Source organism: Lottia gigantea (assembly GCF_000327385.1).
Source record: "Lottia gigantea unplaced genomic scaffold LOTGIsca_17, whole genome shotgun sequence".
In the NCBI taxonomy this organism is placed as follows: Eukaryota; Metazoa; Mollusca; class Gastropoda; family Lottiidae; genus Lottia; species Lottia gigantea.
The window spans coordinates 1,659,152-1,682,674 of NW_008708133.1; the positions used below are offsets into that span (position 1 = coordinate 1,659,152).

The window sequence follows — 23,523 nt, forward strand, 5'->3', positions numbered from 1 at the left end:
CAAAAATTTTGGTTACACAAAAATAACAAAATAAAACAGTAACGTCATCACGCTTCCACCATCTTGAATTAGGAATTTTTTGTTGTGAAAACAACAAAATTTGAAAATATGAACTTTGTTCTTTAAAATGATACCAAACACATAAAATCAACATTAAATCGGCACGGGGCTCACTACATAACAGCCCCGACTAATAAGACCAATCCAATATCTTATTAAATCAAATTTTCTTTTTAAATACCCTAAGCTTACATATAGAGAACCATTATGGAAGGAACTTGTAAAGGGGGGAAACCACTGCAAGCCGAAATTTCTAGGTGGGAAATGAGTTTCTCTTCAATGTAAACTTAGAAAAGTAACTTTTACAAAAGAGCATATTTTTACCAGTAAAAACCAAATGCAGCAAGTCAACAACAATGGAAGCTTTCCTTTTTTAAATATCTGAACCACGTGTAATCAATAATCTATAAATCAATAACAAGATAAACATTTACATTTCTACTTTCTATTAGCACGACAGAATCTCAAGATCTAATATTACATCAACTCAAATTGAAAAATTGAAAACTAATGTAAACACTCTTCAAAAAAGAAATCACAAATGGTTTGAACAGGTGGCGCTTGGTTAACGCAGTATTGCCAGATTTGACAATGTGTAGTTGCCAGATTTTGGCAAGTTATCAATTTAATAACTATGAATTATTATTTTCAATAGTATATAAGCTAAACTGACTCTGATGGATAATTTGACAGTAAGTTGTCAGCTGACATCTGTCCAAATTATATAGCTATCAGAGGCTGTGTTAGAGACAGATATTTCGGTCTTACTAATGTTCGGCACAAAGTCGTTGACACAGCGAACATTGTTGGAGGTACTACTTCGGTGGCTCAACACCGCTACAAGTCAAGTAATTCCCACCCCTTCCTCTTTGAACCCCCCTTCCTGTGTGCGATGGCAGCGCCAAACTATCAAGACTGGGAATACAAATTGGAAAGGGGGGGGGGGGGGGGGGGGGTGGAAACGAAGGCGATTGACTTAATTGGGTGGAGACAACTGTGAAGGTTGAGATTAAAAATTCGCCATACACGATAAAGATGCCAGACACTGGCAGCTTTGATTTTGAATAAAAATATTTAGCAGTACAGTAATAATCACAAGTACACTTCTTTTGAACGCTTTAGGGCGATACTGAATAATATTGAGAATGAATTATTGCCCTTATTCTTGTTCAATTTTTAGCAAATGAAAACATTAGATGGCAAATATTCAATCTTCAGAGCGGGGCTGAATAATAAAACCAAGTTTTGTCGAAATCCAGCAAGAATCATGCCATTTAGTGTTTAAGAGCTAAATTTGAAAGCGTTTTCAAGAACAAGGGCAGTAACTCATATTAAATATTTTTCAATTCTTCTGATTTTTAATAGGGATCATCCTTGGGGAATTACGAACATTCACACCACGTTTCATCAAAATCCACCAAGAATTGTGCCTTCAAGAGTGATTACGAGCTGAAAATTAAACGCGTTTTCAAGAGCAAGGGCAATAATCATACTAAATAATTTTTCGATTTTTCCGATTTTCAATAGGGTTTAACCTTGGGTATCAACAATCACTCATGCCAAGTTTTGTCAAAATCCGTCAAGAATTGTCCTTTCTAGAGTGTTTACAAGCTAAAAGTTGAACGCGTTTTCAAGAACAAAGGCAATCTCATACTTAATAATTTCCGATTCTTCTGATTTTCAATAGGGTTCATCCTTGGGTGATTACAAAACTCACATCAAGTTTCTTCAAAATCCGCCAAGAATTGTGCCTACTAGAGTGTTTACGAGCTAAAAATTGAACGCGTTTTCAATAGCAAGGGCAAAAAGTCATAAGCTTACAAATTATACGTCGATTTTTCTGATTTTCAATAGGGTTTATCCTTGGGTGATAACAAACACTCATGCCAAGTTTCGTCAAAATCCGTCAAGAATTATCACTTCTAGAGTGATTACGCGTTTTCAAGAACAAGGGCAATAACTCATACTAAGTATTTTCGATTCTTCTGATTTTCAATAGGGTTCATTCTTGGTTGATTACGAACACTCACACTAAGTTTCGTCAAAATTGGACGATTATTCGATGACTGGTTTTTGAGTTATTGCCCCTGAATTTTCTTGCTAACACATAAGAGACTACAGTTTCTATCTGATTTAAATGAAATCTATTGACAGATTATGACGAAACTTGGTGTGAGTGTTCGTAATCACCCAAGGAATGCCCTTAATTGTTCTTGAAAACGCGTTCAATTATTTGGCCCATTAACACTCTAGCAGACACAATTCTTGATGAATTTTGACGAAACTTGGTGCGAGATGAACCCTATCGAAAATCAGAAGAATCGAAATATACTTAGTTTGGGTTATTGCGCTTGTTATTAAAAACGCTTTTAGTTTTAGCATGTGAAGCAGTGAGGGGACCAGGTTAACGTCCAAAAGTGGGTGAAATATCTGAGGTTGCCCGAATTTCTAACGTAGTTATGAGAATCATACCCGAAAAACCTACATTTGGCGCTGCAAAGTGGGGCGGCTGACCCAGCTCCGCCACTGTCTAGAAGTTCCAATTCTTCAATATTTCATACTGGTAATTGTTACTGTACTGCCAACTATTTTTATAGGCTAATACGCCCACCAGCAGCTTGATAAAGAGCTAAATGTGAACTGTAAAACAAACTCTATATTATCGTAGACTGTAGAGTGAGCACGAGCCAAAAAAGTGAAAAAAACGCGATATCAGAGGTTTATGCGATATCCCTCAAGAAAATCATCGGATTCTCACCTAATTCAATAGTGCACATCTTCATAATGATATTGACACACATACAAAAGATCAAAAGAATGTATGGAGAATTGTAGGCTGTAGAGTGAGCACGAGCCAAAAAAGTGAAAGAAAAAAAAACAAACAAACAAACGCGATAACAGAGTTTTATGCGATATCTCTGAAGAAAATCATCGGATCATCACCAAATTCAATAGTGCACATTTTCACAATGATATTGACACACATACAAAAGATCAAAAGAATATATGGAGAATCGTAGCCTGTGGAGTGAGCACGAGCCAAAAAAGTGAAGAAAAAGAACAAACAAACAAACGCGATATCAGAGTTTTATGCGATATCTTTCAAGAAAATCATCGGATCCTCACCAAATACAAAAGTGCACATCTTCATAATGATATTGACACACATACAAAAGATCAACAGAATCTATAGAGAATTGTAGCCTGTAGAGTGAGCACGAGTAAATGTTAACGGACAGGGGCAACCACAATATACGCCCATACTTACGTGTGGGCGTATAAAAACATTGTTAAGTATTTGGAAATTAATATTGTCTGTAATATTGAATATCATTGAAGAAATACTTTCAACTTGTTTTGTACAAGTTGTATTTTACTTGACCTGGATTAAAATGTTGAGATTCATTTGTATTTTTAGTTTACTTTCCTTTTCAACCAATTTAGCAATTTGCATTAGAAGTCTACGATTCTTGGTTATGGAACTGGCCAGTCTTGGTCGGAGAGAATCATTCACCATCTAGTATTATTGGCACTTAGCGCTAAGGTGTTTTTTGCTCAAAGCTGTGGCTAGCAAGCTGGCGATATGACTAGCCAGCCTCAGCCACTGAAATTTCTGATACTCTGCAGCTTCTGCGACACCAGCAATACCAATTAAGCAGAATCTATGCTATCGCAGTAGCCATTCCTGTCAGCTTCAACAACTGAACCAACGGCACCTTTTTTGCCTTGTACCAAGTAAAATCTCAAACACGATCCTAAGCAGCTATGACGGGTGTGCTTTCTCTTTAGACATCATATACCACTTTTCAAAATGAAAAACTTACTCGATTATGATTGATATACTTCCCCATGTGAAAAGTTCATTAGCTGTTTCATTGTTTGGATTTTGGTTTTCGTTTTGTAGTTCGGATTGCCGTACTATACTTGGTTTATTTCCCCTCAATGGTACATGGTCACTTGATTACGATAATCTAATTGACACATTCGGGCAAGGGTCTCGAGAATAATTCCGTTATATCGGCTTGGGCGCCGAAGAAAATGCTAGCAAATGTCCCATAAAATGAAAAACTTAAATGGACAGGTGTGCCATTTTAAGGGGTTGATTTTATGTATATAGTCGAAATTTTGAATAAAAATATTTAGCAGTACAGTAACAATCACCAGTATGATATTCAACCTTCAGTCATACACTTCTTTTGAACTCTGTAGTGCAACACTGAATAATATTGAGTATGAGTTATTGCCCTTGTTCTTGAAAACGTGTTCAATTTTTAGCTCGTGAAAACCCTAGAAGGCAAATATTCAATCTTCAGCTCGTGACTGAATAATAAAACTAAGTTTTGTCAAAATTCAGCAAGAATCATGCATTTTAGTGTTTAAGAGCTAAATTTGAAAGCACTTTCAAGAACAAGGTCAATAACTCAAACCAAATATTTTTCAATTCTTCTGATTTTCAATAGGGTTCATTCTTGGGTGATTACGAACATTCACACTGAGTTTCATCAAAATCCGTCAAGAATTGTGCCCTCTAGAGTGTTTACGAGCTAAAAATTGAACGTGTTTCCAAGAACAAGGGCAATAACTCATAAAAATATTTTTCGATTTTTTGGATTTTCAATAGGGTTTATCCTTGGTTGATAGCAAACACTCATGTCAAGTTTTGTCAAAATCCATGTGCCTTCTAGAGTGTTTACGAGCTAAAAATCGAACTTGTTTTCAAGAACAAGGGCAATAACTCATACTAAATATTTTTCAATTATTCTGATTTTCAATAGGGTTCATCCTTGGGTGATAACAAACACTAATGCCAAGTTTCGTTAAAATCCATCAAGAATTGTCCCTTCTAGAGTGTCTATGAGCTAAAAATTGAATGCTTTTTCTAGAACAAGGGCAATAACTTATACTAAATATTTTTCGATTCTTCTGATTTTCGATAGGGTTCATCCTTGGGTGATTACGAACACTTATACCATGTTTTGTCAAAATCCGTCAAGAATTGTGTCTTCATGTGGGCGTATAAAAATACTCTGTGAGTGTGATATACAGAAAAAACATACAGAAAAAGTAAGGAAAATTCCAAGTTCGAAGTCTAAAATCAATCCAAAATGGCGCATGTCTCTTTTAAGTATTTTCAGGGCTGAAACCATACACCAGTGAATTGCAAGTAATATCTTTGCTCTTTTGAGTTGTATTGCTATATATTAAAGTCTTCATGTGTTACAATTGCATGATGAATTAAATGGTTTAAACATTTATTTATTTAAACATAGAGTTCACTCACAGTTAACTTAAATTTTAAAATCCATTTCTGATTTATAACATACAAGTACTAAACAGAAATACAAAGATAGCTTGCCAGGCAAGGTAATATATGCCCACTGGCAGCTTTGATTTTGAACATAAATATTTAGCAGTACAGTAACAATCACCAGTATGAAATATTCAACCTTCAGTCATACACTTCTTTTGAACTCTTTAGTGCGATACTGAATAATATTGAGTATGAGTTATTGCCCTAGTTCTTGAAAACGTGTTCAATCTTTAGCTCGTTAAAACTCTAGAAGACAAATATTCAATCTTCAGTGCGGTAATGAATAATAAAACCAAGTTTTGTCAAAATTCGGCAAGAATCAGGCCTTTTAGAGTTTTTATGAGCTACAAATTGAACGGGTTTTCAAGATCAAGGGCAATAACTCATACTAAATATTTTTTCGATTTTTCTCACTTTCAATAGGCTTTATCCATGGGTGATAAACACTCAAGCCAAATTTCGTTAAAATCCGTCAAGAATTGTCCCTTCTAGAGTGTTTACAAGCTAAAATTTGAACACGTTTTCAAGAACAAGGGCAATAACTCATACTACATATTTTTCTGTTTTTCAATACGGTTTATAAATGGGTGATAACCAACACTCATGCCAAGTTTCGTCAAAATCCGTCAAGAATTGTGCCTTGTAGAATGTTTACGAACTAAAAATTGAACGCGTTTTCAAGAACAAGGGCAATAACTAATGCTAAATATTTCTCAATTTTTCTGATTTTCGATAGGGTTTATCCTTGGGCGATAACGAATACTCATACCAAGTTTCATCAAAATCTGTCATGAATTGCACCTTCTAGAGTGCTTACGAGCGTTTCAAGAACAAGGGCAATAACTCATAGTAAATATTTTTCGATTTGTCTGATTTTCAATAGGGTTCATCCTTGGGTGATTACAAACAACCATACCAAGTTTCGTCGAAATCAGTCAAGAATTGTGCCTTGTATAGTGTTTACGAGCAATTCTGGACGGATGGACAGACGGAAAGAGGTGACAGCAATATACGCCCCCCATTTCATGCGGGCGTATAAAAATTGTCTATTTCTGTTTGAAACAATATAATGCATGTCTGAACTGTCCACTACCCCTCAGTGAGTTTGGTTGCAGCATTCATACATCATCTCCAGTAGATTCTAGGACAGCTCCACTGTAAGCTAAATCCCAATAATGTTCAACACCCAATTTCTTAAACTGTTCTCTCGCAAATGTCTCAGTAGGACATGCTTTAAATTTAATGTCTGAAAAACTCCTTGTTTTCACTGTGCCCTCCCAAACCAAAAAGCATTTATTCAATTTATCAGCATCATCTTCTCCATCACTACCATCTTGATCCTTACTTCGTTTTTTATCATCCTGCCACTTGATACGATTTAACATAAGTCTTTTAAATTTTCGCTGTTGTTTAGGCCCACCTTCTATAACAACTACATTACAGTCTCTATATAACACAACAATTCCAGTCATAAACAACTGATTAGCATTTGCTTCTACCTTAAATTTAATGGCTGGATTTTTTAAATCTCTCACACGATAGACAGCTACATGAACTCCCAGAGATGTGTCTTCTTTGATTTTCTTTATTTTTTTCTCTCTTCTCTGCTCTGCTGTTAGTTTTCGAGCTGCATTTGCTTCTTCGTGGGCCTTTTCTCTCTTTGCCATCTGTGCTCTGACATGAGCCTCTATCTTGGTTGGGTCCTGAACAGCTTCCTGCCCTAATACTCTCATCAAATTGGCCATTCTTACTTTGGGTTCAGGTGGTGGCATTAATCCAAGTCTTATTTTCTCAGTGATTTCTTTTTGACTTTCTGTTCTATTTTGTCTCCGCAACTTTTCTCTTTCTTTTGTTGTGAGGTACACAGGAATTGCAATTTCATTTGTGGGTTCAGCTGGAGGTTTCATTTGAATTGGATGTTCTACCAGATTAGTCACACCTGTTAAAACTTGATCATCTTTTAAATCTAAATTATCATAATGTTCACAGTTAACAATAAAAGAGTCCCACCACTCTATATCAGGCACTTCTCCTTCTTTCATATCCTTTTTTGGAGCAATTGTTGCTAGTTTAGCAGCAGAAGCAATACCAGTCTTCTTAGCAGCTTGGGCAATCTCATTTTGAAGCTTTTCCAGTTGTGCCTTAGTCCTCAACCTATTGGCTAATTGCTCAAATCTTCCCTTCTCATTGAACTTAAATGAACGTTTTGGTCTAAAAGCACCTTTACCGCTTACTCTTGAATCAAAAAATTTACTTTCACTTATTTCCTCTGGTGGTTTATCTATCAAACCTTTAAACTGTTCTCTTCTTTTAGCCTGGATATTAGCTTTGAGTGTTGGGGTATGTAATGATAGTTGAACAGGCTGACCCGTCACTGCATCAATCGTTTGACCTTGATCATTTAAAATCAAGGTTGGTTTGGAATCAAGTGGGATACTTTGAGCAGCTGGTGTAACAGGTCCAAGACCCTGCATGCCTGATAATCTGGTTTGGATCTGTGCCTGTAAATCTGCTGCTCTCTTTGCCTTTGAAGCAACATCATTCATGAACACTTTGGTGGTATTGTCGGGCTGAATAGTAGCTAAAGATTTTGTAGGTATAGTAGCTTGGATTTGAGTTTTCCTTTCCTGAATCAACTTCTGAGCATTAGCCATCATTTCTTTAATCTTATCAGTTGTGAGCTGACCAGGGCTAGGGTTACCTGGAGCAGGCACATTAACTGGTGCCTCATCATCCTGCAAATATAAAACATACAATAACATCTAATACTGTATATCAAAGCATACCATTATATAAACTTTCTATCATTGTCACTTATGTCAGGGTATAAGGGCTACAATATGATATGTATCACTATATTAGTTAATAGATAAACTGTAGCAACTTATCTTCATGTTTCAATGAATTCAGCTACTACTGTGTATGACTACAGGTATTGTGGCATGTAGTATATGCGATGTATCTATTCAATGATATATCGTGCCAGAACTAGACTCTATATACATGCATAAGAAATCTTTTTTCAATGGCTTTTTATGGTCTTCAAAGATAGATTATTACATGTCTGTATAAGTTCAAATTTACAGCATAAAAAGGATCTTAGTATTGTGCACAATATATATCAAAAATATCATGTTATGATACAATGCACACAGACGCAGACCTTATTAGTGCCAAGTCAGTACTAAGAAACAGCACTGTTGCTGTTTCGCCCCCCTCCCCTTCCCGATAGAGCTATCATTCTGAAAAAATTGACCTGAGTAATCAAGACACATTACTAAGTCATATTGTCGCGTTTCGTGTCAATATCGCAATCGGAAGTGCTCTAGGTGCTATGCAACAATAGGGGCACAGTGACATAATAGTACTGGTGTCTGATCATTCTGAAAATTGCCATGAGTAATCAAGACACATTACTTAGTCATATTACTACATTTCTTGTTGATATCGCAATTGGAAGTGCTTGCAGCAAAAGGGGTACAGTGGCATGACTTTAACAACTGATTTAACATAGCATTTGGTGTCTGATCGGTCTGAAAGTTTCAATGAGTAATCAAGACACATTACTGCATTTCGTGTCAATATAACAATTGGAAGCTCTTAGGGTGCGATGCAGCAATAGGGGCATACTGGCATGATTGAAGTTAGCGTCAAATGGTTAAGAGCTATGACAATTTTGAGAGCATTACGAAAATGATTACAACCATCACTCGGCTGTGAAAAATTGACAATTTGGTTGACTAGATACTGAATGATTTGGCAAAGCAAGTAAACAAGCGTTATGTTCCCCTGTTATTTTTAGCCACAATCGGGGAAAAATTCAGTCAGTTCAACACTGTGAATATTCAGGGCACATTTATGTACCTCTCTGCCAAGTTTCAAATCAATAGCTCTACAGGAAGGGGAGGGGGGCGCTGTTAAGTGACTAAAACTTATAATATAAGCAGCCTACCTTGAACTTTCTGCGGCGTTTATTATCATTTTCATCATCTCTATCATCTTTACGTTTCTTACTTCTACCTCTGCTACCAATTCTAAAGTCTTCATAGAGTTCGTGGACAATATCAGTAAATTTTGTTGCTTGGTTGTTGTCAAGTATTGCTGTGAGCTTGTCGACTGTTTTTCTTCTATCATAACCACGGTCAATGCAATCGAATGCTGCTGTAACCAGCGTGGGTTCACTAAATCCTATGAACTTTTTGACGGATTTTTCTAACAAGTATCTAAAATCATCAGATTCTCTTCTTGACAAAGACATAATTATCAATATAACAAAAGTCAACAATGCAACAAAATTATGCACATAACAAGCGTACAAATAAAATAACTTAGTGACTTCCTGTCGTCAATAATTCGCATGGCTTCCGGAAGTAGATATCGTTGGTTATATATAATACGATTGGTTACAGAATTCAAGATCGTCCAATCAATATTTCTTACACAAAGAGCCGTGATGTCTATTCACACAATTGTTTTGTACAAATAACTACAATGAAAAATAAAGAGAGACTATCATTTTACTTCAAACACCAGCGAAGTCTATAGACATTAGTATATTGATAGCATGTCCATGACTAAGTTCAATGAAGCAAGCATTGAGATCAATTGATGCACTACTTATACAATATTTTAAAGGACAAACGGGGCCTTTTTTTAAAGAATGAAATGAGGTTAAGCTTCTTCTTCTTCTTTTTGGTGGATGGTGTCCGCTTCGGAAAAATTACATATTGCAGACGTTGAGTAGGGAACGGGTTGCTCCCATGGTTTCTTCTCGTTCTTCTTCTGTAGTCTTGATACTGCGTTCTTCTTCTGTGTTTCTTCTTGGCGATCTATCGAGAACTAAGTCCCTAATGATCGCCACACCTACAGAGGAGCGGAGCGCTCTTCTGACGTGCTACTGTATGTAATCATTCGTGACTCACTAAGAAAATAATAGACTGTCTCACAGATTGTTGACATACCCTCCCCCGTATTGGACAGAATATTCTTCAAGGTGTGATCCAGCCTATATCTTTTCATTATCTCGACCAGCGATTTCCTTAATTCCCTTAATAGCTCACAGTGGATTAACAGATGTTCTGCGGTGCCAGCTTCACCACAGGGACATAACAAAGGGTAGGCTAGGTCTTACGCTTACTTATATAATTATATAGTGAGCACAGTTATAAGTTATATACGTTCTTTGAAAATGTATACTTGTTTTGCAACTTTCAAAAATATAGTATGGTGGACTTTCAACAATTTTCCAGGAATACATGGTTCTTGGCACGTTTCACAAACATTCTGTGCATTATTGGAGTTGGACACGCTAAGACCCGTCTCTATTCCCGTTTCTGATATCTATTTGCTGGACAATGTCGGCATCTCCACCTATTTAGATACCTCGAAATTGGAAAACCCAGGTATTTTTGGAAAGATGAACACTTTCTACTTAACATAGAGTTATATAATAAGAACTTTTTTAAAACTCTGTGACACCATGCAGCCGGCTGGTCGGACATTTCGGACGAATTAAGATGATAATGGCTATGTTCACAACCGACCCGATAAAACAGTTTTCTATCATGGAGCTTGTGTTGTTGCTCATTGACATTAAGCCCTATATCAAACCAAACTTCATATTCCAAATGCCTATATTATCTCAGAACTAGGCAGTACAGTTGTATATTACCATCAGGTCCACCAACAGAGAGTTATTTCCCTCTGAATCTGATCTCAACAAAATGGTGGTCTTAAAACGGGCAAGTAGCCTACTACCACTGCTTGTTCCTTGTTAATACCCGGTAGTTGTTTTTCGTTTGTATGGATTCCTTTTGTTTTGTCGTTAGCCTTTATTTGAACATTTCAGGACATGTGCAGAGATTCACTTTCATTTACTCCATGTTTTCAGAGTCTGGGGTTGGATCCTCGTAATATGAATGAAGGCATGGCCTTGAAGTTGAATGAGAGCGCAGGTTATTGATAAAATAACAATAATTAATAATAATTGAATAAAAGATATTAAACCCGATCTGTATGTAATGCAAACTACTTTGTCTTCTAATCATATGTGTGAAGGTAATTTTCTATGAATATAAGATCAGTAGACAATCTTTTATAAGGTATCTAGAGAAATTTCTTTAAGGTGTGAAAGTAATCATCTATAACGATGACGTCATTATAATGTGACGTATGATGTCAACAAAGCCGCCATCATTGCTTGGGAGAAAGACTTGAGAAATTATGTCAAAGCTGTCATTTTATTCCTAATGACGCATAGAATATCCAGGAAAAATGAAAATAAAACGTAAGGGTTGTTAAGTTGGTAAAAAACATCCCTTTCTGTGTTTGATACAATTGTCGTAATTTAATGGGGCATAAATTTTCTGAAACGAATTGATGTATATGTATATATGTTACCATTATAGAGAGCTTCGCTCTCGACGGCTTGAGCTGCGCTCTCATAATATGAATGAATCTTCTAGGAATATATTAAGGTCTGTGGGGCATAAACTTTCTGAAACGAATTGATGTATGTGCATGTGTTGCCATTATCGAGAGCTTCGCTTGAATGAGAGCGCAGGTTATTGATAAAATAACAATAATTAATACAAGTCAAGTAACCTAATTTCGTGGAAACCTATTATTCGTGGATTTCCGGAAATGTTTAATAATTTACATGAGCGACCTTGCGCGACCCCCGCATTAGTTTGTTTTGATAAACATGGGTTTTTTGTACAATATCAGCTAGTAAAATGAATCCAGTAGTTTCAAGCAAGGTAAAATGTATTAATGTATACTTTAACAAATACAAAATGGTGGATTTCAGTTATTACCAAACGTCATCATTTTTTATCGGCCGAATTTCCTTATAATCCCAAGCGAATTCCAAGTGTCGTCTGCTAGAATGTAGTCCAACGAATGAAGTCACGTGATCAACTAGCGGATTCCATGTCAGCAGTAAATTCCTATGGAACACAAAGTGGATCATATTCTTATGTTGTTTCAGTGACATTTTTGACAATAAATTACGCTACGTATCTTATTTTGTCAGTCACTATTTTTTTTTAAAATCGTGGGTCTTTGAAGGAATTGTCACAGAGTTATAATGAATTGATATCAAAGATAAATACTAACAGAAGTTAATTATACCATCCGGTATCCATACAACGTGTTTTTCTAGACTTATTTATAGATCAAACATTGTACACGAAAATAGGTGACGCATTCTGTCGCCGTTGCCGAGTTGGTTGCTCATGAAACATGGGTCAAAGTGAAGGATTCATAAAGAAAATCGAAATAAACCAATTTTAATTATTTTGTAGAATATCTGAGGAAACATCTAAGACATCAAAAAAGAAAATTTTGTTTTTTTAATTTTGACGAAATTCTGTGTTGAATCCTTATATCCACGAAAATAGGTTACACCACTGTATATATATAAATAACGGAACGCAATTTTATGGTATACTACTCCTTAGTTTTACTACACACGACGTTTCAACAATTGATAGGGCCTAGCTACTAGCCTACATAACAGATAGCCTAATATTTTCATTATAACTTTACGTTGCCTTACGTTGTTACTAGTAAGTTATTAGGCCTATGTAGTATGAGGGTGCAGCTCTCGCGACGGCTTTGCCGTCGAGACGCGAAGCTCTCTATAATGGTAACACATACATATACATCAATTCGTTTCAGAAAATTTATGCCCCACGGGTAGTCAAAAAAAGTGAGAATAAAGATGAAAATAGGTTACACCACTGTAAATAAAAGAAATTCAACCTGTATGTAATGCAAACTATTTTGTCTTCTAATCATTATGTGTGAAGCCTTCACTGAAGGTAATCTTCTATGAATATGAGAGGTAGGAAGGTAGATGACAAGTTAACGTTCGCTTCCAGCGGATGCTGATATCGCAAACTAGGTAGTTGTTGGTAGTCGTAGTAGTTGGTAGTTGGATTTGAATATAAGATCTGTAGACAATCTTTTATAAGGTATCTAGAGAAATTTCTATAAGGCGTGAAAGTAATCATCTATAACGGTGACGTCATTATAACGTGACGTATGATGTCAACAAAGCCGCCATCATTGCTTGGGAGAAAGTCTTGGGAAATTATGTCAAAACTGTCATTTTATTCCTTATGACGCATAGAATATCCGGGAAAAATTAAAAATAAAACGTAAGGGTTGTTAAGTTGGTACAAAACATCCCTTTCTGTGTTTAAAACAATTGTCGTAATTTATTTAAAGAATTCCAGAATATTCACTCCGAAGCTACCCGGATTAACTGCGATCTAGTTGTCAACAAACATGGCGGCCCCCATGATCCGCCATCTTTATTCTCACTTTTTTTGACGACACGTGGGGCATAAATTTTCTGAAACGAATTGATGTATATGTATGTGGTACCATTATAGAGTGCTTCGCGTCTCGACGACAAAGCCGTCGCGAGGGCTGCGCTCTCATACTACATAGGCCTAATAACTTGCTAAGTAACAACGTAAGGCAACGTAAAGTTATAATGAAAATATTAGGCTATCTGTTATGTAGGCTAGTAGCTAGGCCCTATCAATTGTTGAAACGTCGTATGTAGTAAAACTAAGGAGTAGTATACCATAAAATTGTGTTCCGTTATTTATATATATACAGTGGTGTATTTCGATTTTCTTTATGAATCCTTCACTTTGACCCATATTTCATGAGCAACCAACTCGGCAACTGCGGCAGAATGCGTCACCTATTTTCGTGTACAATGTTTGATCTATAAATAATTCTAGAAAAACATGTTGTATGGATACCGGGTGGAATAATTAACTTCTCTTAGTATTTATCTTTAATATCAAATCATTATAACTATGACAATTCCTTTAAAGAACCACGATTTAAAAAAAAATAGTGACTGACAAAATAAGATACGTAGCGTGATTTATTGCTAAAAGTCACTTAAACAACATGACCCGCTTTGTGTTCCATAGAAATTTTCTGCTGACACGGAATCTGCTAGTTGATCACGTGACTTCATTCGTTAGACTACATTCTAGCAGACGACACTTGGAATTCCGATTACAGCTTGGGATTATAAGGAAATTCGATGACGTTTGGTAATAACTGAAATCCGCCATTTTGTATTTGTCAAAGTATACATAATACATTTTACCTCGCTTGAAACTACTGAATTCATTCTACTAGCTGACATTGTATAGAGATAACACGTTTATAAGAACAAACTAATGCTCGCGAAGGTCGCGCAATTATTAAACATTTCTGGAAATCCACGAATAATGGGTTTCCACGAAATTAGGTTACTTGACTTGTGTGTATATATATATTCGGAAAGGTGAATATTTTTGTAGTTCAGTAATACCACCATTTAGGTTTCGTCTGCGGTTCCATCTAAGTGTTTCTTTTTTGTGACGAAACTGTTCTCTCGGCTAACATTAAAAACTGCTTGCGCAGCCAAATCTTCAAGGGTCACAGTCCCGTTATATACTTACAACAGTAATGCTCAATATGGAAGGCGGAATGCCTTTTTCTTCAATGTTTTTCATTGTTATTTCTTAATTCTAAATTCTTATCTCTTAATTTGCATGCCTAATTTGTTATTGAAAATTAACATTTGTATAAAAAAATCATAATATGTACCAGAAATGAACATTCGGTTTAGTAATAAAATCTTTGCCAAATACAAATCTTCAGATGCAAAACGTCAAACACAAAACTCTACCAGCAAATGTTCAAATACTTAATGTTCAATAACAAATTTCGCCCAACACACCTTGCGAAACATTTCTCAAGGCCATCTATAGTCTATATCTTTTTTTTGGTTGGTTGTACAATGTACAGTGACATCTATCGTCATAATCATTCAATAATTGAAAAACCAAATGTTTATCAAAGAATGTTCATTTTCGGTACAAATGATGATTTTTGTATACACGTGTCAAATTTCAATAACAAATGTTGAATTAAGCGTGCAAATTATGAGATAAGAATTAAGAATTAAGACATAGCAATGAAGAACATGAAATAAAAAGCCATTCCGCCTTCTGAAGCTCATGACTGATTTTAAGTCATTATCAAGGTATTTTTATACGCCCACATTATAATGTGGACGTATATTGTTGTCACCCATGTCCGATCGTCCGTCCGTCTGTTTACCAGTTTTGACAGGAACTGGTGTAGAGACCTGTTTTGTGAAAATTTCCCCATTCACCTCCGACTCTGAAAGTACAGGGGTTTTAAAACCTATTTATTTTAATCTAATCCACCGAACCCAGACGTATTTGCAAAGATGGATATTTTGTAGTTCACCAATACCATTTTTTTTTAAGGAAACTAATTTCCCTGCGCCCAGTTAAAGCTGCGTTCGCAAACAACAGTTCAAGGATAAAGGTTAGGTTATGCAAACCTACAGATAATTATACATAATCTTTATTTTCAACACAGGGTATACTACTGACAGTTAATGGATGCCATTTAGAAACATGCCACCAAATCGACGGTTGAACACTTTCATGAGGATCAGCTGAATTTTTTTTACAATGTACACAGATCCAAGCTCAGAACTCATCTGGTAAAAATGTGTGGACCGCAAACGGGACTTTAACATTTTTAATACGTAAACTAATAGATTTCAGATCACGTTTCTCCTTCTGAGTAGATCTAAAGATGTGTTGGATGCTAAGACAAGACTAAAATGTAATGGAGGTAAATGAGGCAAGTCGCTCCACCTTCACTTTAATTTGGATTGCGCCTCGGCAATAGACTAAGATAATTTAATGTACTTTCACAGCTTACTCATATTGATAATATACATATTAATCTACATAATTACAATTACATGTAGGCTACAAATTAACGCGGTTCCACCCAAAGTCAGTGTAGTGATGTATTCTGGGAGGGTATTTTATTCAGAACTTTTGGACTTTCCGTAGAACTAACTACTTTCTTCATTATGGAGTCCTTGAAAGGCTTCCCCTTGGCCACAACTAGGAAAAAAACACCAAATGTAATCAAGTTATTAATAACTAAACTAAAACAACAACATTAATACATTCTATTATATGAATATACGGGTGGATGATACAAGCCAAACTAGTATTCATCATATTCTCGTGATTTCACATAAGTTTTATTTCCTTTTCTACTATATAGTAGGGGCCCGCTTGTGTACAAAGTTCGTTTTAAAGGTTGGCGGGAAATGTTATGACGTGAGTGCAGCTGGAGAGAAAACTCGCCTCTCAATGAATAATATATTTGAAGCCAATCAGTGTATGGCCTGTATCACGTGATACTCAACTAGAGGAGTAAATTATACATTGTTGCTGTTTAGGTGAGTATTTCACGTTCTCTAACTTCAAAATTGACCATATTAATACAATATAATACGTTATAAGATACTGCAATATAGTAATTTTACTTAGTACGCATTAGATTATTTGTTGGACACATCATACTAATGTATAATGAATTCACCGGTCGGGATCTTCAGTCGGTACCATTTTCAATAATGGCTGCGCCTTTTATGGAACATGTTTGACATAGAGAAGAATTTGCGGGATTAGGTTTCTTGCAGTTGTTCAGATGTCGACTGCAACGGTTTTTGACTAGTTTTACTGCTATGTAATAAACAATACCTTAATAAACATCCCAATTCACGCCCTAGTTGTAAAAAAGACGTTCTATATTTCTAACTTGTTATACCTCATTTCATTGAAGGCCAAGGCCAATATAGAAATTATGAAAATCAGATTTTTCATTCAAAACCAAATTGACATAGAGCTTGATATTCTTTACAGAACTAGTTTATATATTTCTTTGTGCACTTATATAGAAAAAGTTACGATTATTTATGCATTTTATGTGGTCCTAATTGGTCCTAAGTGCAATTAAGTGGTCAGATTATATTCAAAAATAATTTATTTTAACACTATGTATGATTAACACTAACTCTTATTAAATGATCAACATAACTCTTGTTAGTATGAATAGAATAGAATTTGTCTTCTAACAGCAAACTTTCCAATGGGATCAATGACAAATCTATACTTGGACACCCCCACTTCTCTCTTTGTTACACAACCCTGGTAACCCTGATACTTTCGAACCCATACCACGGTAACCTTCCACCAGGTCCATGAACAGTATAAATAGAACCCTGCAAGACGAGTCTAATCAGTCTGAAGAGTTCAAACACGAACGAAACTAGTCACTGATAATCAGGGATAACTGGTCACACAACCAATCTTTATCTCTTATAAAATAAAGGTAAAGATAGGTAAAGTTAATTTAAAATGTATCTGGTGAGATATCTTCCTTGAAAACGAGACGCCTGTAGAAGATGGAGTGACCTCCCTTTGACTATACTTGACAAGTTGCTGATCATATTCATGCTATATTGATGTCGGTGTAAACTATTGCTCTAGCTAGTTTTATAATAGTCAGTGCTAAACTGAACAGTTTGTATTACTGTAGACTTTGCGCTTTTGTCTGTTAAACTGATATTTTAAGTGCCGGTACAACTTTGAGTTCAAACATGGACATAGGCACGCAATACATGCTATAATGATTTTGAATATAGCTTTTATGATATAATACATCTCCAGAGGCATGTAATGTAATAGCTTAATCATTGCCAATAACCAAGATTCCTAAATGATCCTAAGTTTTGATCATACGCATGATTGTTATCTACAGATCAAGTTTTATGAAAAATGGCTTACCTTTGGTATTATAAGTATCACCAAGGTATTTAGTGCATTCAATTTCAAAAACTTCCCTCTTTTATGAAGTTCATATTTTTATAACTTTTTCAAAGACAGTCGGATTTTCAAAACTAACTCACAATCTAATAATGTAATTGGTGCTAACTGCCATTTTGATACAGTTAAATGGGGCAGATGATGATGATGAATTTCAAAGACAAAAATATTTGCAAAAGAATAGAACTTGCAACTCGTGACTGTAATATTTTCCTGAATGCTACCTATCACATCTTTGAAAGGTCAGTTGGTCTTAAAGTCAAATTTTCGACTTTTTTGACCCTACATTTCTTTAGATTTATGAATTGTCAGCAATATTCATTATGACTAATTTGTACTATTGTTTTCTATGCATAGTAGATATTTACCATTAAGACATTAACAAGTAGAAGTCCAATTAATGGCATATCAATATAATATTCTGTTGGTAGATTATGAATAGAAATTACAATGATTGTATGATATTCATATGAATTATTCCATAAACTCAAATCAACATAAATTTACATTGATAAGTCAGAGTGAAATGGTAATAATTGTAATGGGTAGGTTGTTTGATATGACAACCATTTAAAATTAGGTCTTCTCTTGACGTCAAACTGTATTTTATTTATTAGCCGTCTATTTTTGTCCATTTATCTTTTCTACATTCTTTATATGTCTATTTATGCAAATAGTCTATTTTAAGAAAGGGTTTTAGTGGTATTGTATAATACATAATGTGTTTTGTTGTATACTCTAACTATGTTATTAGGCTAAAATAGCATTGATTCTCTCTTGTAATGTCGTATTACAATTTTTTTTATTCTTGGCCATTAAAGTTGATTTTGTATTGAATTCCTGAAGAGTTTCTCTGAGGGGTAAAAATAAAAAAGTAAAGTGACAAATGATCAAATCTGATACCTCATTAGAAATTTGAAATACAAATAAATAATAGCCTAGGAATGATATGTTATAATGTTCAGAGCAATTTGACCATGTCAATTTAGTCATAACTCCAAATTTTTAAGTCTTTCTGGTGCTTCATTTGCTAGTCTTCTACATTAAAGGGACAGGTGCACCATTTTTTTGACCAGTCGTACCTTAGTCTCAGAAAGTGGAATTTTTTTTTTATCTAAGGCAATCAGTAATAGTGTTCACAGCTCACCTTCGAAATGTGAGCCTTAATTCCATGTTCGTCCGGAATTATCTGCTTTTGATGAGTCGTCTTTTCTTGAGACACTGCCAGATAGAAAAAACATCTACAGAAATAGGGCAAAAAAAGCCAAGTTTGAGATATTTTGAAGGAATTATGCAATTTTTATACATTTCCAGTACTTCGAAAGACTATTTGCTTATATTCAAGGCTCAGATCAACCCCCCAAAATGGCACCTCTATCCCTTTAAGCGTATCATGAACCGTTTTAGTGATTAAATCTAAGTTTTTATTTTACAGTATTTCAGTCTTTTATTCAAAAAATGACTTTTTTTGTTTCAGTTTTCTTAATCATACATGCTTCCAATAAATAATCGAAATATTGTAAATCAGAAATCTTCTAAACACTAAATAAAAATCACGTCCAAGTTCCATGAATTATTTTTGTGTCAGAAAGGTATTAGTGCAAGAAATTATGACTTGTTAACGGGTATATGGAAGAATATATAACATTGACATTTATTCAGTTATGTATTTGGATGATCGATAATTGAAATTATAAATTCCTAGCAACAATAATCGATTATTTGGAGTATTTTACTAAGTTCTAACTGGTAGTCGCTTTTGATGTTGTTTTTTGTACAAGTCACTAAATCAGATAACATAAGAAAAAGCCATTAACACATAGAAACGAGAATTCATTTTCAGTTAGGACTGATGAGTAAAACTAAATTCAGTTTGTTGGCAATACAATAGAAAGCTTTGATAACGTGCTGAGTAAAAATATTGCATAATATTAGTGTTGCAATAGTTGTATTTATTTTCAGCCATGTGTCTATAAAGGAGGAAATTATATCTGTATTTAGTTTATCTTAATACTCCCACACAAAATTACATTTATTTTTAACGTCTTTCTAAATTTCTACTCATTTCTCCATTTTTTTTTCTAGATTTACTTCTGCAACTTTAGTATGAGGAGGTTCAAACAATAGTTAAAGTTCTGAGACCAGTTGGTCTTATTTGTTTTTTAACAGAAATTTTCTAGCCAGTGCAATATAGTATTTCCTATAATAGGTAAGTGTTCCTATACTGAACTACAGTTCGATATTAATGAACATATTTCAGGGTCGTAGATGTAAAATTTCATATTAAATCATAGAGATGGGGAAATACAGCAACCAATGCTATTAATGCTAAGATAGATTATCTTAGTTATGTTTTTTTTTTGAGCAAACCATATACAGTAGTCATTAAATCATTTGAGCCATTGACACAAAAAACAGGTTTGTTGGTTACCAAACTAAGTCTTGGAATGAATACAAATGAACTTATACAAGAACATAATAAAAATACCTATACATGTAATAGTTAGTGTTATAGTTACCCCTATTAATAATATGTTTAATGGCTAATATTATTGTATGTAACATGGTTGAAATGTGATTTAGACATCTCTACCTGGAACATGTCAAAATATCTTTGATTGTTGGTTTTAATTTCAACCTGTCAATTGCTTTTGTTTTCTTTTGACAGTAAGGTAGCCTGTTGAAGATAGTGTGAGGTTGAGAGAGTAATGTACTGAATAGGTGAGTAAATTTTTATTGTATTTTATTTACACCTATTACCTTAAAGGGCAGCAATTTAGAAATTTCAACCTTCATTCTTGCGTAATAGGGTCTTACATTCATACATGTGTAATCTACCGATGTTGTTGGGTTTCTACTGCTTTTGCATGTTGTCCACAGCTCTACCGACGGGATATTCAATTCTACCGATTTTTGTTTTTTTTTCCTGATCAAATTTTCACAGGACCTAACGTTTTTAATGTCCAAATTATCTACCATAAATCAACAAAATATCTATCATTACTTGTATCTTAATTGCCAGTAACACGCGTTAATCTCATCACGTAATAATATTATCATTGCCTGATTAATTAATCCCCCAATTAAGATGGTAATTTGATCTATTTTCACCCGATAATGTGTATTTTAAGCCCACATGACACACTTTTTATAACAACATCCGGTAGATTCTACTTTCGCTTTTATAATAAATTTTACGGTAGCCCTACTTTTACTAAAAAACGAAATCTTGAAGTCTTCATAGTATTAATACCGTGTCAATCTGCGAGGACTATAATAGGCCTATATAACATAGACGTCGTTTCAGAATTATTTTTCATTATCGGTAGATTATCATACGCGACTGGATGTCTAATTCTAATGTAAACTCAAACTTCGTTTCATAAAATCGTTTTGTAATTTTACTGTAGCCTGTAAACATCCATTTGATTGCCTGCATAACGGGCTTACTTTCCATTCTGAAGAACGTCAAAATGGAAGCGGAAAATTCAATTCAATACTTCGTGAGAGTGTTGCAGGAAAAGTATTTAATGATCGGACTGGAGATATTTAAGATGTCATGAACTACATCTTTGGAAAAAGTAACATTGCCAGTTCATATTATTTAATAAATATTGCTTTCAGAACATACTGATTTTTAATATGGTATTACATGTGGGCCTACCGGTACCATTTAATTTAGAGGGCTGGGATCATGCTTGCTTTCTTGTTTTCAAACATCATTTCACCTTGACATTATTTTGATTCAATCAATAGGACCTACTGAAGAATGATAAAATCAAATTTTTTTTTGGGCCCCTAAATTTGAAATATAAGGCACTATTTCTAGAATTATCCATAATTATAGATTGTTAATTTTAACTGTGTCATGTAGGCCTATGATCAATTTAATTAATTTACAAGGCTTAAAGCTTATTTGAAAAAAAAAATGAAAAAAACGATCAAGTTGGAGTTTCAAATCACGAATTTACGCGCTTTGGAAAAATCTCCCGACTTTCCACCCAATCTCCAGATTTTTCAAGGCAAATCTCCAGATTTTTTTCCTGACCTGTACACATGTATGCTTACATTGTATCAATAAATTCTGTGAATATATCAAATGAAAAGATTTTAGACTCTTGTTGTATAAACGATTGACAAAGAAGAAAACAAAACGAGGAAAGCTTAAAATTTGTTGTTTTTTATATGATTTTTGCATTAGTCAATAATCTTATACATTATTTGATAATAATTGTCAAATGGTGCAAAGTTATGTCAATCACAGCAAATCATGATAAAAATGCTGTATTTTTATCCTTAAAAAAAGGTATTCCATGACACCATAGACCCATGTATGACCAATTGACGTGCCCAAAAAATGAAATAAAATGGAATTCTTATATAGAAGATTGTTCTCTGTAATATATACACACACCCTACCCTTTTTTTCATTTTCGAAAAATTTAGAAATACGAAAGGTTGTAATTTGCTCATTGTTAACATCACATAGGAAGCATCCAGTTAAAATATTTATGAAGTTAAGCACAGAGTTTCCATGTATTTGCTTCAGAATTTGAGTCATTTAACATGTATAACTAATATGTAAACTCAACAGCTGTGGAAAATGGATTTTTTAATTCTTCACTGTGGACTAGACAGTCTTCTATTTGGATTTTTAACTGAGAATATGTGTGACTATTTATTGGTCTATAATGTCTTCTTCCCAAGTAGTATGAAATGATATATACTTGAATTGACCTTGATATTTTACTCTTGGTTTATTGATTTCTTGAGTTAATTACATCTATAGGCCAGTCTGTTGAAATTTCATGTACGGTAGCATAAATTATAGACTAAGCTGTATTAATTAGAGTTTGCTCCCTTCATTTGATGTCTGTGATATTTTTTGTGTTGTTTATCAAGTAATAAATTCTTATACACCTACCATTTTGATAAATATACTTTGATCTGTAATTCTGACAGAAAAATGTTTTGGTTTTTGCATATATAAATCTTCAAATATATATTGAAGCAATGTCTCTTTATACATACATCTGTATGATAAAATATGAATCATAATTTCTGTAGATATTTATGAACTATATGTAGGGTAAAAAAATAAATCATGATTTCAGTAAATATGTATGATCTGTTTGATTAGATGAACCATGATCTCAAGAAATATAGAGGAGATCTGTATGATAAATGATGAATCATGTTATCAGTAGATAAGGTAAAAGATGACTGATCATTACAAATGAAATACGATTGAAGATTTTGAAACAACTGTGAAAACTATTTCTCTTCCTATAGTCGGTATTTAGTATGAATATTTAACAAAAAAAGACCTAATTTAAAATTGGTTTGAAATATTTATCTTCTCAGAAACAAATTCTTGACTTAATCACAATTCTCTATTTTCTTTTCATT

General features: G+C 34.3%; 1 protein-coding gene across 1 annotated transcript; it reads right to left on the reverse strand.

The window, feature by feature from the left end:
* Positions 1-6,504: 6,504 nt before the first annotated feature.
* LOTGIDRAFT_186812 (hypothetical protein) lies at positions 6,505-10,189 on the reverse strand (the record flags this gene model as incomplete). The annotated part of the gene is made up of 2 exons (XM_009051679.1): positions 9,324-10,189; positions 6,505-8,133 (listed from the first exon to the last, which is right to left on the reverse strand). Coding segments are annotated over exons 1-2 (1,935 nt in total), but the record flags the coding sequence as incomplete, so codon positions are not given.
* Between the last annotated feature and the right edge of the window lie 13,334 nt (positions 10,190-23,523).